This window comes from Siphateles boraxobius, unplaced genomic scaffold (genome assembly GCF_051911475.1).
Source record: "Siphateles boraxobius isolate OS27281-9 unplaced genomic scaffold, OSU_SipBor_1 12, whole genome shotgun sequence".
NCBI lineage: Eukaryota > Metazoa > Chordata > Actinopteri > Cypriniformes > Leuciscidae > Siphateles > Siphateles boraxobius.
In genome coordinates this window covers 10,798,296-10,815,815 of record NW_027508722.1, presented here as the reverse complement: position 1 = coordinate 10,815,815, position 17,520 = coordinate 10,798,296, and the positions used below count along the sequence as shown (strand labels likewise).

Sequence of the window (17,520 nt, the reverse complement as noted above, 5' to 3'; positions counted from 1 at the left end):
AACTCCAAAAAACGTAACTATATCTCTGGATCACTGCAGTTTCCACCTAAAATGACATTCTACGTAATAAGACGCCATATTTACGTTCAACTGTTCCAGATAAAACTAAACTCAAGTTATTAAGGCTACTCACTGGATATTTCACATTAAAAGTGTTCCAAAATATGCTAGAAGCAATGTAATATTGTTTTGCAGAAATGTCGCCACAGGCACATTATTCCATTGAACCAATGAATGAAAAAAAATGCAGTTGTTTAATTGTTTGTTTGTTTGTTATTGTCAATATTCTCAATGATGATTCTCATTAGACTCTATAACACTGCGCCCAAACCTTACATGCAAAAAGATTTCAGCAATGATCGAGTTGTCTTTGTGTCTTTGTTTGGTAGCTGTATCCTCCTCAGTGACTCGCAGTAAGAAAGCGAAGGTCTTCGTGACTGAAGGCACAGATGTGGCCCTCACTGGCAGTTGTGTATTTTTCACCCGGGCAAACACCTCCAAGCCTATCACATCAGAGAATATCCACAGGGTAAAGAGAAACAAGATAAAATGTCTGAAAAGCAGCCCCTAAGGTTTCCCCAGAAAAATCTCACCATCTGTTAACCATGTCAATAACAAGGGCTTTTTTTCTTTTCTCTTCACATAGTTCTTGCTTAAGTCATTAGTATTATTTAGTACATACCATACCATATGGGTAGACAGTGGATTCTTATGACTTTTTTTAAAGCATTAGAGGCACAAAAGGTTTTTTTTTTTAACCAGAAATATTATAGTAATGTTAGAATATCATCTAACAAAAATTAAACTAGCATGAAAAGTAGCTAGTTTAAAAAAAACATAAACTATCGGTTCCACATGGAGATTTTAAAATAATCCCGACTGTATTCAACAAATACCTATTTATTGTCATACAGCTGAAATTACAAAATCATGTAGTAAACATGCCTTGATGTTTGGTCTTATATGTCATCGAAACAACAACAACACAAGTCTCTTGTGTATGTGTTCATCCTTTTGCCTCTGTTTGCTCTTATAGGATGTGAACTTCAACATGTTGGACACCACAGGTGTTGGTCTGCTGAAGAGCGTGGAGCAGCTGCTGTCAGAGATCTTCATCCCCACTCTGAGGAAGATGAACCACGGCTGGGGAGAGCTAGCAAGCCCGCAGGCTCAGGCTGTCAAACAAGACTTCATTAGCTCCCTGGACAGCTTTGTCTCTGTGTTAGCTGGGGCACAGGAGAGCCTCCAGGAAAAGGTCTCACAAATACAAAAGGACAAAGAGAGAGGCGCACTTTTACAATAACATAAACACACTCACGGATTGCACACACACTCCATTCTAGTTTTATATTGATCCATGGATTCTCAGAAATGAATTGTATGGTAGATTTGGTCAGGCAGATAACATATTGGAAATGTGAAGCTATTTTTAAACTCTTTTAAGCTTTCAGCCATCAAGATCCTTTTCCCGGATTTATAAGATCTTGGAAAGTGGCGTAGAGAGGGGTAGATCATTTTAAAATAATGTTTTGGGTTCTTTTAAAAGGATTTGTGCTAACATGATACTACTGTGACTTTATTTAGTTACTGCAATCTTTTGTCTTGGTGAACATGATTTCAACAACAACATGTTCCTGGATCAACAGCTTTGTTGATCCTGGAACAACATCATAATCAACCAATCAGATTTGAGGGACAAGTTTACAGTTTGTTTAGGCTAAGGCTTCCAGGTTAGTGTTATTCACCTATCATTTCCCTCTGATTTTAGGGATAGATTATGGGTAATGTTAGGTCTGGGGGTAGTGATAAGCTTAAAGTCCTGTTCACACCAAGGAGGATAACTATAAAGATAACAATAAATATATAGCAGAGTTCACACCACAACTATGATGATAATGGCACAGAGGCAATCTGTGGAATCACTGGAATCACTTTCAGAATGATTTTATCCAGCTAATGAATGATAAAAAATTTTGGCAAAATTTTTTAAATGATGCCATGATGGCAAAGCTGAATATTCAGCAGCCATTACTCTAGTCTTCAATGTCATCAGAAATCATTCAAACATTCATTTAACACCGCATGTCCTGAAACATCTCCAGCCTAAAGTAACATCTGTGAAAACGGTTTGATATTCTAGGTAAACCTCCAAGAATGTGAAACGTTTGACTTGAAGACGTTGAAAGGTCCTTCAGATTACACAGCTGTGGCCAACAGCACAGAGGCTCTGGAGAAGATGGAAGCCTGCATGAAAACCTGGATCAAACAGATTGAAAAGGTTTTAAATGCATTTTAGTTTGTTGTATAGCATTTATTATATACATTGGTTTTATTGAAATTATGAAAGTTAAATCTTCTTCAAAGTTTTAACTCCTTTGTGATGTCTTTATATGTTGTATTCACTTTTCAACCACACTGCCTTGTGCTCTGAAGGTCCTTGCAGAGAGTGACCAGCTAAGGAAAGAGGCAGATGACCTGGGCCCCCGTGCAGAGCTTGACCACTGGAAGAAACGCATGTCCCGTTTTAACTACCTTCTTGACCAGTTAAAGAGCCCCGAGGTCAAAGCTGTGCTGGGGGTTCTTATTATAGCCAAGTCCAAACTAATTAAGGTTATTTAATGGTTTATATTATCAGACAGTTGAAAATAGTAATTTGCTTCTGGGTGAAAGAGACAGTAGCTTGGACATGTATATTGTCACATAAATGTAAATGTAAATATGTGTTTTATAATTGCATTTTCTTGAAATGATGAGGTAAATGTCCCTTTTTACCTGAAAAACTACTTTTTTCATTTTCAGTCCTTTTATTGATCTCTTTTTTAACCTTTTTACCTAACTTTTTTTGAGGTTTAATTTTCACCCCTTAATTCTTTGTCTCTCCAGGTTTGGCGAGAACTAGACATCAGGATCACTGATGCAGCAAATGAGGCCAAAGACAATGTGAAATACCTGTACAGCCTTGAGAAGTTCTGTGACCCGCTGTACAACAGCAACCCTGTAAGGCTTGTTCTGCTACGGTTACTAAATTTGAAAACATGATTTCTAAACATGAAAACTTTTGACAATTTCAAAATACCTTACTAACAACAACAAAATAATCCACCAGACAAATTAATTAAACCCAAAATAACTTATGCAGTCAGTAAAGCTAGCAGTACATCCTGCACATCAACAAGCAAAAATGATCAACTATTAAAACATTTTGTTTGTTTTATTTATTCTCTTTTTATTAATGTTTTTATTTTATTTTTGGCAAACTGAACAAAACAGGTTTAAACATGAAACCATGATTTTCGATTAGACCAATATAAAAATGCACTTTAAATAAACGACACGGTTATAAAAAAAATGGGCCAACCAAGATTGTATTTATGTGTGTTATACAGTAACTAGTTTATAAAGAGTTTATGATAAAGAGTTTATTACACCCTGTGATATTATCTGTGTTCTTGGTGGATCTTTATGTAGGTGTCCATGGTAGAAGCTATTCCTGGGCTCATAAATGCAATCCGTATGATCCATAGCATCTCTCGTTACTACAACACCTCAGAGAAGATCACCTCCCTTTTTGTCAAGGTAAGATTGAGCTGACAACCACGTTAATTTAATTTCAAAGACATAATACTTTAAACTGGAAATATTATCTTTCTCCTTAGGTTACAAATCAAATGATCACCGCCTGTAAGGCCTATATCACAAATAATGGCTCAGCAACCATATGGGATCAGCCGCAGGAAGTGGTGTCTGAGAAACTCAAAGCTGCCATTCGCTTGAATCAGGTACAATGTGACATTTAGCTGGATGATGTGCTTACTGATCAAGGTCCAGATACCACAGCATTTTTAAAAATCAAAATGTGTCACATTTCCCTTGGCCTTTAATGTGATTTGTCAAAAGATGACAAAAAAAACAAAAAAACAGCTCTTGCGGCACTATGAGCTCATCTGCTAAGCAAGCCTGGCTTTGAACATGACACTTAACCTTCATTCATATCTTTCTTCTTCTACATCTGTCTATCCCATTTTACCAAGAGACAGATTTTGCTAAGCTTTAAAGCTCTGATGTTCATCCATTGTAGGGAAAGATAAACACAAGAAGAACACATAAGCCAGATGACTTAAACATTATCTTCTGGTTGCAAAGACAAGGCTTAAGCCTAGTACCAGACTAACATTTATGTGTGAGCTGTTTTAACTGAAAGCAACTTGCATTGAGAGATCTTAAAATATGTCACTGCCATTGTTTTGTCTCAAGATGCATAAATGTTTTTTTTTATTTTTTTTTTTATAAGGCACATTTATAAAATCTACTTAAATGTCCTAATTGAACTAAGGTTTAATCCTGGCTTAATCTAAACCCTGTTTGTGAAAAAAGGTCTATATGTGCTAATGTAAGACTAGTGTGATGTTAAGTATAGCTATTGTTATGTATAGCTATTTTAGCTTTCAACTTCAGTGTCATGACCTTGTAAAGCCAATAAACTCTGTGAATTTATTTGCAAAGTTACCAGAAATGGACATGAGAGACATTATACCTAGGAAAATAGTACCTCAAAATCCTACCTCATCCCAATTTAAAATGGATGATTTTCACTTCTAGATTTAAACATCTTAATAAACTTTATTTTAATTTTTTCTACTATAAAAGTACTTTAACAAATGCAAGCTGCACATTACAGTGGTTTGCTTCATTTGCTTTTTTGTTCATCTGCTGAACACTGCTTTTGAGCACAACACATGGGGCCCTATTTTAACATTTTAAGCGCACCGCGCAAGTGCACTTAGGTCATGTCCGCAACCCTTTTTTGCTAGTTTAATGACGGGAAAAATGGTCGGTGTGCCTGGCGCATGGTCTAAAATGGTTGTCCCTATTCTCTTAATAAGTAATGGGTGTGTTTTGGGCGTAACGTGTAATAAGCAATCAGAATCTCCTTTCCCATTCCCTTTAAAAGCCAGTTGCGCTCGCGCCATGGCGGATTGCTATTTACCTGGCGGAATTTGCAAGCGGAAAGAGTGAATGATTCTCTAACGAGGAAACGGATCAGCTTGTGCGCAAGGTTAAAGCGTGCAAGCAGACCATCTACGGGACAAGCCGGATTCTACCATATCTTTGAAAGATTAAGTCCACTGGAGGCAAGTTTGCAGAACCCAAGTACAGTTTAATTACACTCAAAACAAGATCAAACATAAAACAATGACTTGGCGTGGCAAGCATGGCTTCAAAAACAAGAACATGGATGTCGCTCTTACCAACCGTGGTTACATGTAACACTACTTGACAAGGACACAGGGCAAACATGAGGGCTTAATTAAACGCAAGACTAATGACTGAACAAGACAGACCTGTGCACAATGAATCAAATGAACCAATCAGAACATGACACATAAGACAAGGGAAGCACTAGACATGATGGCAAGTAAAATCACATGACAAGACCGTGATGCGACTGTGACAAGATACGTGAAACAATAACCAAAACTAGACATTACAATCTTTATGTACACAATAATAATCTTCTACATTGTAATCATTTACAACTGATGTGCGTCCCTGTGTGTGTAATAAGTCAAGTCAAGTCAAGTCACCTTTATTTATATAGTGCTTTTCACAATACAGATTGTATCAAAGCAGCTTCACAGTGATAACATGAAAATAATACAACAAAGTTTGTTTCTAGAAGAAAATTGTGTCATCGTCCACCTGAAGTAAGGCAGATCAATATTATTGTTGAATATTAAATGTCTCCAACGAAGCAACCAAAAAGCCAATGGCAAGGAACGACAGTGGCAAGGAACCAAAACTCCGTCAGGTGACAGAATGGAAAAAAAAACCTTGGGAGAAACCAGGCTCAGTTGGGGGCCAGTTATCCTCTGGCCAACGAACGAACAGTGTATGATTATGATTCAGGCAGCATTACAGGTCAGAAGTCAGATTGGATTAGAACACACAATATTTATTCAGATCCATCTGGTTGGAGGTCGGAGTCATCATCACGCCGGTATGGAGACGAATTTGTTGAGGTGTCCATGAGGCCTTCACAGGGCTGATGATAAGCAGAGTGTACGCGCATTGTGTTACCGCCTATAGGCATATATTACTAATGCGCCCTTTAAATAACAAAAAAAATACTGCACCATTGACTTTAGACCAGGTTTTTGTTGGTCAATGTCGCAGTCTATTTCAGTTGCCTCAAAATAGCAACACGCCAACAATGCGCCTGAACAAACCTTATTTTCAGACCAGCACGTCCATGGGTGTAAAAATGGGTGCAAATGCATTTTCTATTTAAACAACATGGTGCAGGGCGTGAAAATTATAACTGCATCGGGCTGAAACTAGCAAAAAACACTTGCGTCGTGTCTGGCGCCGCTTTGCGCCAGATGTATGATTGGGCCCTTCAAGTGTAACTTTGCAGATTTTCAACCTGCGTTGTATTGTCACAATATCGATAATATTTGCAAAGGAACAGTTTTTACTCATTCTCCATGTTATCTGGACAAAGGAATTCACATTTATTTGTCACTTAAAGAATTTTGACAGCTTCCAGGGCTTTCTTAAAAACTGTACTTCTGCATTTTTGTATCCCCACCCACTGAAAGTCGATTCAACAAAGGGTTATTAACAAAACAGTTATTGCCAGCAGTTATTGTATTGACAAAACAGTTATTGCCAGCAGCCATTTCAACCTGTAGCCCAAGACTGGTTGCCCACAGAAGCTAAGCATGGTTGAGCCTGGTCAGTACCTGGATGGGAGACCTCCTGGGAAAACTAGGTTGCTGCTGGAAAGGGTGTTAGTGAGGCCAGCAGGGGGTGCTCACCCTCTGGTCTGTGTGGGTCCTAACGGCCCAGTAGGGAACAGGTTTACAATCAAGGAACCTGAGTAACTCTAAATTCTGCGCTGAGTTAGCGCTATGGGAACGAGAATACCAACGCCACCGCACTGAAAGTGTCTGGACCCCTCAAGGTTGTGTAGTGTGTAACACAAACACGATAAAAGCCTCAGACATTAGCTTGGGATGTGAGCCTGGAGTAACATGAACATCCAAATATAAAATTCCTGTTTGGAATCGCAGAGGGCGAGCCGTGGAGGAGGGATATTATCTCTGAGAACCAAATGCTGGTTGGCCAACAAGGTGCCATGAATAAGAGGCAAGACCCTTGTTTATTTTTTAGTTTATTAAAGGTGCTCTTAAGCGATGTCGGGTGACATCACTTCTTGTTGACGTTTAAAGTATTGTCAAACAAAACGAAGGCTATAGCTAGACCCTCCCTCCTCCTCATCCGCGCAGTAACCCCCCAAACGTTACCCCCAAACCCTTCTTATCGGTCGTTGGCTGGAACAGTTGTTATGTTTCGTGGTGCGGGTAAGCCCAGTTTGTTTTTGTTGCCGTTTGTGGAGCCTGGGGTGTCTGCAGAGACCGTGTTTTTTTACAGTGTGTTCAGGGGACAGGCAGCTAGCAGATAGTGAGGAGATGTTTGTTGTATGAGACAAAAAATGTTTTGGCCTAAAAAACGCGTGACATCGCTTTGAGCACCTTTAAGATTTTAAATCTAAAAGTCGAAATCATCCATTTTGAGGTTGGACTATTTTCTAGGTATAGGTATTACGTCTATCTAATGTCCATTTCTGGTAACTTTGCAAAATAAAGTTACAGAGTTGTATTGGCTTTACAAGGTCATGACATTTAAGTTGAATCGCAACCCCAGAGATACAAGATGAGCAAGGACGACATCGACGTCGAAGTGTAAGCTCTTGAGACTGGGACAAAATCAGCCAGTTGTCTATGTTATTTAAAATGCGGATGCCCTGGAGTCACAACAGAGCCAGAGCTGAATCCATGTTGTGTATGCGTAGGATGACAAGGCTAGGCCAAATGGAAGAACCCGTTATTGGTCCCTGAAAGCAAAACTCAGGAAATTCCTGTGTTGTGGCAGAATTTCTCTATAAAAATATGTGTCCTTGAGGTCGATTGTGACAAATCAATGTTTGTGTTGAATTTGAGACACAATTATTTTGACTTTAAACATTTTGAATGTTCCGAGAACGCAATCCCCCATATTTTTTGGAAACCAGGAAATAGTGGCTGTAATAACCTGACTGTCTGTCTGGGAGGGGAACATGTTTGCGCTTGTTCCGGTTTCATGGTAGTGGAGACCACAGCGTTGAAATGGGGAGGACGGTGCGCTAAAAAATTATTATCTAGCCTTTCGCTACGCTTCTCAAAGCCCAAGGAGATATGTTTGGCAGTAGTTTCCACACTGCCAACTTCTCCGAAAGGGGCAATCATTTTGACGCAGCATCTGGTGACACAATGTCTTGGGACGGAACTTTGTGTGACACAATGTGATATTACGTCTTGAAGGGGGAATGTTAAATATCCCATGTCCTGGGGAACGGCAGGAAACAACTGAATATTAAACATTTCGAGTTTACTCTCATGAAGGTCCTTGAAGAAGGGGAGCCCTCCCCCTGGCCAGAGGACAGAAATCTGCTCTAACTTAGAGTGTTTGCTATTTCTCTTGTGGCCAGTCTAGCTGTAATCTGGTCCACTCCACGAGTAACCACCTCAAGCAACTTCTCATGTGCTTTTTCATCACGGGAGGAGCGGTCGGATGGCTATTTTGCTATTTAATACCTCAGCCAACCGACTGGCGATATGCGAGATGAGCGCAAAGCACTTTTACAGAGATCAACTCAGAGTGCTCACATCGCCATGCTCAAATACTCAAAGCAGAGCTCATGCTTGCCATTATCAGAGCTGGGCCGTGAACGCAGAGACACACATCTCCTGACATGTTTTCCCATAGCGCTAACTCAGCGCAGCATTGAGAGTAGTATTTGAAAGGGAACACAAATAAGTTACTCAAAAGTAGTGATTAATTTTCTTTTGGGATTTGGGTAATGTAAAAGTAGTTGAAAATATTGATATATTGAATTTATTGATTGTTTTAGAAAAAAAGTGTCTACATGAATAAAATTGAAACACAAATATTTGTGTTCATTATTTCAGGAATACCAGAAGTATTTCCAAAAAACCAAGCAGAAGCTAGAGGAGAATCCATCGGAGCGCCAGTTTGACTTTAGCGAGATGTACATCTTTGGGAAGTTTGACACGTTTCAGCGACGGATGAACAAAATCCTTAACATGTTTAACACCATTACCACCTACAATGCCCTGCAGGACTCCAAAATTGAGGGACTGGAAACCATGGCAACCAGATTTCAGGTATCATGACTATGACGTAGTAATCAGTATTGTCTATTTTTAGGTTTGCAACGAAGACAAAAGAACATACCCAGAAAATAGTGTACAGTAATTACTGAATTAAGGATAGGTTGTCTTCTTTAATGGCATATAAATGTTGAATTTGGATGAGTCATTTGTCAGTGAACTAAACGAACTGTATAACCTGAGATTTAATTAAAGATAGCCAAACACCTCATTCTGAGCAGCCACTGTATTCCCAAGAACTATATTATACACAATAGGGGGTATAATTAGACTTTATTAGGATGATTGTAATGTGCTGTTCATAATGGTGATGTTTAAGTCTCCTAGGGTGAATATTGTTAAAGTGAGACACTTTTGACTAATTTGCCATTGCTGTAGTTCTCAATGATTACATCTATGTAATTCCATAATAATTTAGAATGAACTTAATCCAGATTTCCAGTATGGGAAGAATATACACTTAAGGATAAATAACTGCTTCTCATAAAAAACAAAACAAAACAAAAAACATAAATTGTGATCAAGTTTGATTCAATATATAAGCATTGTCTTTTACTGTAATTAGCATTGTTAACTTAAGTGGTATTTGTTCTCTCTGCTGCCTCTTGTGGACAGACTGCAGATATGCAGACAAAATGGGAGGTAACTGTAAAGGAATAACTTATTTTTAATATAGTGCATGTCTCATTATGAACTGTTAACCAGCATGGGTTGGGAACTAAAGCCATAACTTGAACTTAAAAGTAGAAACTGCCCTTTCACAATGATCTGACATCAGTATTGTGGTTATTTTTTTATAATGATGAAATTCTGTGATTTTGGCTGGCATGCTGGTCCTGGATTTGCATGAAAGGGCAACTGTTACATGTAGCTTTAACCTAGTATTGTCGTACTGTGAGTCCATTAAAATTCATTGCATCTCTTATTTCCAGTCACAAGTTTATTTATTCACTCTCATTTTTTTGTGTCCATGGAAACAAAGTTCAAACCCACAGGGCTCCATGCTCCAGGATAACTGAATAATTGAACAAAAGCTGATAGAGATCTATTGCTAACTCCTGTTCTTTGTGAAAGTTGACAGTCTGTAGTAGTCAATTAATATTTTACAACAAACTGCTCCTCTGGGTGTTTAAGGTGTTCTTGTATACACAGCTGAATGTTGTTGTAGTAAACGACTGAATATTTATCTTTCCAACTGGGAATGCTTTTGGTAAAGATCTACTGGTTGTTTTAGCAAGAGCCATTACAGGAATACTTCACTCAAAAATGAATAGTCTGTCACCATTTAGGCCTACTTATTCTCATATTATTCTAAGTCCATACAACTTCAATTATTTTGAGGAACACAGAAGACATTTTCAGGAAGACTCATGCTGCTCTTTCCTTGGTAAGGAAAGCATATTCCATGAACTATAAATTTCCATTACGGCACCATAAAAGTAGTCTAGAAGTCTTTTTTGAAAATTGTGCCCTCTATATATGTCAATCAGTATACAATTGTGCTACATTTGACATCAACAATGCCCATCTGCTATGGCTTTCATGTGTCTCACACTATGACATGGCTTAAGAAGACTACTTTTATAGTTATTTTTAGGGGGGGGTGTATATAACTATATTCTATATAGTGTATACACTTTAACAATATAGTGAATATTTGGTCTCACATTAAACTCAAACGACCTAGGAGACATTTTTCAATTGAGCCATTAACATTGAGTGGAACAACACTGACTCTTTTCCCTTTTGTAAAAAGCTGTCTGCTTTGGGGAAGTTGGGGAAGGCTATTCCGTGTCAAGTTACTTTATCTACAGTATTTGTGCAATTCTTACTAATTTCCCAATCAGTGATTTGTGACTAAATGGTTAAGACCATTAAAAAAGCACTTTTTTTTGTGCCATTTTTGCCTTGGCCAATGTTTTTTTTTTTTTTTTTTTTACTGAGTGCATGTATACATCAGCTGACAGCTGTTTGTTTCTTTGTTATTACTAATATTACTAATTACTAATGTATGTCCAGGCCATTGTGTTGACCATGAAGAAAAAACAATACAATTTCCTGGACCAAAGAAGGATTGACTTTGATCAGGACTATGATGAATTTTGTAAACAAACTAGTGAACTACATGTAAGTATGTTTTTAGTTTTGTAATTCTTATTTATTTGAATCTGTTTAAAACGATTCCTTATGCTCTTAAATATTTATTTCTAGACCCAACTGAAAACTTTCATGGACAACACCTTTGACAAAATTCAAAATACTGAGCGGGCTTTATATGTGCTCAAGAAATTTGAAAGGTAATATCTTATTTTATATATATTAAAAAATTTGGGGTTGGTACCATTTTTATTTTATTTTTAATTCTGTTGCTGCACTTATTTAATCAAATTGACAGTAATATTGTTCAATTTTATTGCAATTTTAAATAACTGTTTTCTTTTGTAATACATTTTAAAATGCAACTTATTCCTCTGATTGCAAAGGAATCCCATGATCCTTCGCATTTTGAGTTGGATTAAGAAACAGTTCTTATTATTATCTCAGTTGAAAATGGTCGCGTTGGTTAATATGTTTTGTGGAAAACATGATGACACAATTGCTGACTCATTTTTTCCTTTCTTTTTTCTTCTTTTTTCATATTCACCAGGCTTGGCATCCCAGACTTGGGCATCAGTGAGAAGTACCAGAAGATCCTGCAAAACTTTGGCAGGGACATTGAGATGATCTCTCGAATTTACACCAAACAGAAGACAGAACCCCCCATTGCTCCAGACCTCCCTCCGATCGCAGGGAAGATCATGTGGGCTCGGCAGCTTTACAGCCGCATCCAGGAGCCCATGGATCTTTTCCAGCAGCTGCCCGGGATACTCAGCACCCCTGATGCCAAGCCCATCATTCGAAATTACAATCGGGTTGCCAAGGTCTTGCTGGAGTTTGAGGTGCTTTATCATCAGAGCTGGATGGCACAGGTCAGTTGTCTTGTTAATTCAAAGTAAGGTACTGTTGACTAGCGTACTTGCTTTTGCTTTTTTGGCTCTTTGCTTATGTCTTACTTTCCCTTATTGATGCCTTTGAAAATGTAATTTTCTTATCCTGTAAATGTTTATACATTTACTTTTCTTCCCTTTTTAGATTATATCATTTTTTTTAAATATTTTATTGATAGAAATCAATTCTGATCAGCTTTTAAGAAGTACACTAATTCAGTTAATTAAAGTTTAATCTTTATGTTTTAACATAACGACCAATCATATTTATATATCTTTCTATAGACTGAAGCAGTTAAATTGGGGCTGCAAGCCTCTCTACTGGTCAAGAGTCCAGAAACTGGGGAGCTGCATGTGAACTTTGACCCCCAGATCCTGACCCAGATTCGAGAGACAGACTGCATGCTAGGAATGGGACTTGAGATTCCACCCTTTGTAGCCATCTTGCAGCGGAAAAAGGATGTTTTCAAAAAGAACTACAATAAACTTCAGGTATCTATGTTGTATATGTATCCTTGTTGTACAACACAATGCACTACGTCCACTCTTTTGTACTTTTGCTTCTATGAATTAGTGACAAAATCAGCCAGGATTATCTCAGGATGAATTCCCTTCAGAAAACATATCATCCCATTATAGAAAATAAATGTTGTACACGATTAATTGCCTATTCAAAGCCATAGCATAGACAACTACGGTGCACTATTCCTCAGCCTTAAAGGGATAGTTCGTACAAAATTGAAAATTCTGTAATTATTTACTCACTCTCATATCACTCCAAACACATAAGACTTCTTTCAGTTTTGGAACACAATGAAGATATTTTTAATATCGTCTTAATTTTGTCCATCCATTGAATTAAACTTAAATTCATAAAAACATTGTAAAGGTAATTCAAACGAATGAAGCGATTTAATTCAAGTATTCTGAAGAGACACACTCTTTTTTAATTTAGATTTATTCACAAATAAACATCGATCAATGCACATACACATACCCGGTGTTATTCTTGTATCATTAAGATACTATTATGGTTTGTATTAATATGTTTGTATTATATATTTTTATTTTTTAAATTTGTTTCAGAGGTTTTATTTTTTGTCTTTAATATGTCTATTTTTATTTATTAATTTTTAGTTTTGGTCATTTTAGTACTTCAAGTTATACTAAATGAAAATGAGAAATGTTGCCCTGGCAACTAGTGTTACATTATACAGGGACAAGGAGAGCTGATGAACTAATCACTAGTCTTTATTCCACAAACACAAAAAACTAAATAATCAAAACAGTGTGATGGACAGAATTTATACCACACATAATTCTTATACATCCATCTTTACAGTGATCAATAAATAAAAGGACATCACTATATTGATTTGGTTAGAGATCTGTATTTGTCATTGTACTGAGTCAGTGCATGGCCTTAGTTATTTGGCTTAAGGTTAAAACTTTAAAAACAGTTAAAAAATCATCTTTGGCTAAAATGTGATGTCCTGATCAATGTTACTTTTTTAAAGATAATTTTTTTTGCATTAAATAAAATGTATCCATGGCTCTAAATTTAGTTAAATTTATTGGTTTGTGTTGTTACTGTTGTGAGAATTTGTATGATTTTGTATCCCCCTTTTTTTTCACAGTGCTGGCCACCTCCTATAAATTCAGTGTATGTCTTGTCTAGTGAGAGTCTTGTTACTTATTGCACCATGGAAAGGTGGTGCTGTTTTTGGTCGTCTGTTAGTTAGAGAGGCTCAAGCACGATTAACTTGCTATCTCCTGTGATGTAACTTGAATAGAATATGTTTTTTGGGACTTATTTTTTGTTGTGATTTTGCTAAGGCTCATGGCAAATCCATCACAACAAACAGGAAAGCAGAAGGCAATAATCCACACTAGAAAACATAAATCCAAATGGAAGTCATGAATACTCCACAGAGGAAATGGATGTAGGGGAACTACAGTTATACCAAATAAAGAGACGCAATATGCTCAATGAAGACCAGGAGTTAAAGTTGAAGTTCAATCAGTTGACAAAGGGTTTACTGAAGACACAGTTCCTTATATATAAATAAAAAATAAATAAAAAAAATGAGTAAGAGGGTACAGAAACACTAGTAATTATAGTCATATGGATAATCAGTTGATGTCATTTCAAGAGGTTCTGATAGGTTAACAGTACAGATAACAGTACTGGGGTGCGTTTCCCGTTCAATGACGTAACTCGCCGCTTAACTACCGTAGTACGATGCATCGTTGAATATATCAACTTGCTAGTCACAACTTTTTCCCCAAACCACACTGTCGCAAAGTGGCCGTTCAACCACATTGGGTTATGACGTCATGCACGTGGTGGAGTAATAACTTCTCTTAATGAATCTGTTTGAGATCGAATTAATGCTAGTTTTTAAATAAATAAATTACAGACATGGCATCTGAGGACTATTTCTCATTTTTCTCAGTTATTTTGCATTATTTCCAGATTCAATCATAGGCTCGTTCTTACGTAGTAGAGTATGTTCACACATGTGCAGTCTTCAAAAACGGTGTTTTAAATCGCTTGACAAACTAAAAGACGTAAATGACATGTATTCTAAATAAAAGACACAGATTGTATTGAATGTGAGCTTGCTTATTTTGCTCAAGATAAGGATATATTAAGTCCACATGTCATGCCAACTAGAAACTATGCTTCTAACCACAGGTAGAGATGGTTTCAGGAAACACAGACTCATTGAACTATGCTGATAACGACGGAACTTGCGAACCTAGTTGGCTAACGATGCTTTTGGGAAACGCTGCCCAGATAAGTCAAGTCAAGTCATCCTCATTTATATAGCGCTTTTAACAATGTAGATTGTTTCAAAGCAGCTTCACAGAGACAAACATATAATTTAAGGTAACAGAGATTCGTTTGGTTTTAAAAAATGTTTTGGTTCTTGAAAAAATGGTTCTTGAAAAATGTTTTTTCAGCTAAAGTTAGTTTTGATTGATTCACTTCCATCTAAACACCGACACCGTTCCTAACGACACCGTTCTCTCTAAACAGACTTTAAACGTGAACCTGTGATAGACGCTGATGGTGTTCACATGCGCATTAAGAATTGATTCTATAGTCATGTGCGTTTGAATATATGTCAAAGGTTTGTAATTCCTTACAAACCATGCCTAAACAAACTACTTGTCTATAAATTTTGATGCAGAATTTTATTTATCTTATCACTTTGGGTAGGTACGCGAACCGAAAAATTCCACAACGCTTTATCTGTAGAGTCGTATAGGGGTCCTCCATAGGGAGAGGCTAGTTGGCACTTCAGCACTGCATTGTCATCGGGTCCAGGCGAAAGTCCTTCGTCAGATCTGGAAACTGCCTGGATCCGGCAGGCTGCGGGAAAACCTCGGGATAAACAAAGACACTAAAATTAGCGTAGATGCCTTTCTTCTTATGATGTAACGAGTACATCAGGATTTAAGGGAAGTGTTCCCAGTTCCGGCTGACCTAATCTAAGCAGCCTAATATTGAATTATAGAAGTCTATAGAGTGTTATGTGAATGCTAGGTCAAAGAGATGTGTTTTTAGTCTAGCGTTGAACTGACAGACTGTGTCTGCTTCCCGGACAATGTTAGGAAGATTGTTCCAAAGTTTTGGTGCTAAATAGGAAAAGGATCTACCGCCAGCAGTCGATTTAGATATTCTAGGTATTATCAACTGGCCGGAGTTTTGAGATCGCAATAGACTTGAAGGACTATAATGCGTTAAGAGCTCGCTCATGTACTGGGGATCTAAACCATTTAGTGCTTTGTAAGTAATCTGCAATATTTAAAAATTTATACAATGTTTAATAGGGAGCCAATGCAGTGTTGACAGAACCGGGCTAATATGGTCGTACTTCCTGGTTCTGGTAAGAACTCTAGCGGCTGCGTTTTGAACTAGCTATAGTTTGTTTATTAAGCGTGCAGGGCAACCACCCAGAAGAGCATTACAATAATCTTGCCTTGATGTCATGAACGCATGAACTAGTTGTTCCGCATTTGTCAATGAGAGCATATGATGTAATTTAGATATATTTTTAAGATGGAAAAATGCGGTTTTACAGACACTAGACACGTGACTTTCAAATGAAAGATTGGTATCAAAGAGCACACCCAGGTTCCTAACTGACGACGAAGACTTAACAGAGCAGCCATCAAGTGTAAGACGGTATTCTAGGTTATTACAACATAAGCAACATCTGAATATGGTATTCTGTTCTTTATACCAATTAGGTTATTTAAAAACATCATATACAGTATATACACACTGTTCTATATACTTAAGAAACTTTGGAAAGGGTCACAGTTGTGTCATAACTTCTGGAAGGAGTCTTCTCATTTAAGCGGCTGTTGAATTATCTCCGAGACTATTCCTTTGGCATGGTCACGTGCCTCTAATAATAATAATAAACAACCCTTGCAAGCACAATTATATAAAACATAGCCGATATCGTTTTTGCCTACAGGGCTGTTTATTTCAGGACTTCACTCAGATAGAACATTACAACTACATCCACACAGAGCACTGTTAGAAGCTTCTACGCATGATTCATATTTTAACATATAGTGACCAGTGGTGCTATAAATCCTAAAAAGAACTACAGAGGCTAAGAATGCATTTCTTAGTGTATAAATGTAGTGTGTTATTGGCCTTTGTGACCTTAGACACAGTTGTCTTTACATGCCTCATACAGATATAATGAGGGCAACTGAATAAAATGAATAAGAATAAAGTTCAAACTGACAATTCTCTTTCGTTAAAATGTAACTTATTGTAAACTGGTTGTTTTATTTATTTGTTATTTATTCTCTGGAAACCAAGCTAAATGCACTATTACTGCATTCTTAAAATGACCTCAGTCACCTCTCAGATACCAAATACAGACATTGCCTGTAACATTAAATCCAGAATAGACTGGTTTTAAGGCAATAAACTGTTTTAAAGAAAACTATGATTTTCAATCCATCATATAATACAAGAAGAGAGACTTTCATTCCACCCCCTTCTAAGGAGACACAACACCATTACAAACTGGTGTAAAGACAATGACTGACAAACCAAGGCTGAAACACAGGGGTATATGCAAACAAGAGGCTAAAAAGGAACAGGTTAGACTGAGAGGGTAACTATGGTGACTAACAAGGGTTACGTCTCAGGGCTATGTATATAACCTGGTTCCCTGAGAATGTGAATGAGATGGCGGATCATGGTGTCGACGCAATGGGAACGCCTTCACACATAACGGTGTCTGAGTCACGTGTTTTCACACACC

The 17,520-nt window shown here is 37.4% G+C and overlaps 1 protein-coding gene across 3 annotated transcripts in view; it reads left to right on the top strand.

Annotated features, from left to right (window-relative positions):
- Nucleotides 1-17,520, top strand: part of dnah5 (dynein, axonemal, heavy chain 5) — a 187,907-nt gene that overhangs the window by 17,196 nt on the left and 153,191 nt on the right. For 2 of the 3 annotated variants that reach the window (XM_077207318.1, XM_077207325.1), the window contains exons 4-16: nucleotides 390-529; nucleotides 1,037-1,255; nucleotides 2,141-2,278; nucleotides 2,434-2,610; nucleotides 2,884-2,997; nucleotides 3,469-3,576; nucleotides 3,657-3,779; nucleotides 9,012-9,227; nucleotides 9,849-9,875; nucleotides 11,253-11,360; nucleotides 11,445-11,530; nucleotides 11,881-12,202; nucleotides 12,506-12,712. In XM_077207318.1, the coding sequence (XP_077063433.1) occupies nucleotides 390-529; nucleotides 1,037-1,255; nucleotides 2,141-2,278; nucleotides 2,434-2,610; nucleotides 2,884-2,997; nucleotides 3,469-3,576; nucleotides 3,657-3,779; nucleotides 9,012-9,227; nucleotides 9,849-9,875; nucleotides 11,253-11,360; nucleotides 11,445-11,530; nucleotides 11,881-12,202; nucleotides 12,506-12,712 (1,985 nt within the window). The remainder of the gene's footprint in view (nucleotides 1-389; nucleotides 530-1,036; nucleotides 1,256-2,140; nucleotides 2,279-2,433; nucleotides 2,611-2,883; nucleotides 2,998-3,468; nucleotides 3,577-3,656; nucleotides 3,780-9,011; nucleotides 9,228-9,848; nucleotides 9,876-11,252; nucleotides 11,361-11,444; nucleotides 11,531-11,880; nucleotides 12,203-12,505; nucleotides 12,713-17,520) is intronic. The other variant, XM_077207312.1, reaches the window with a different exon arrangement.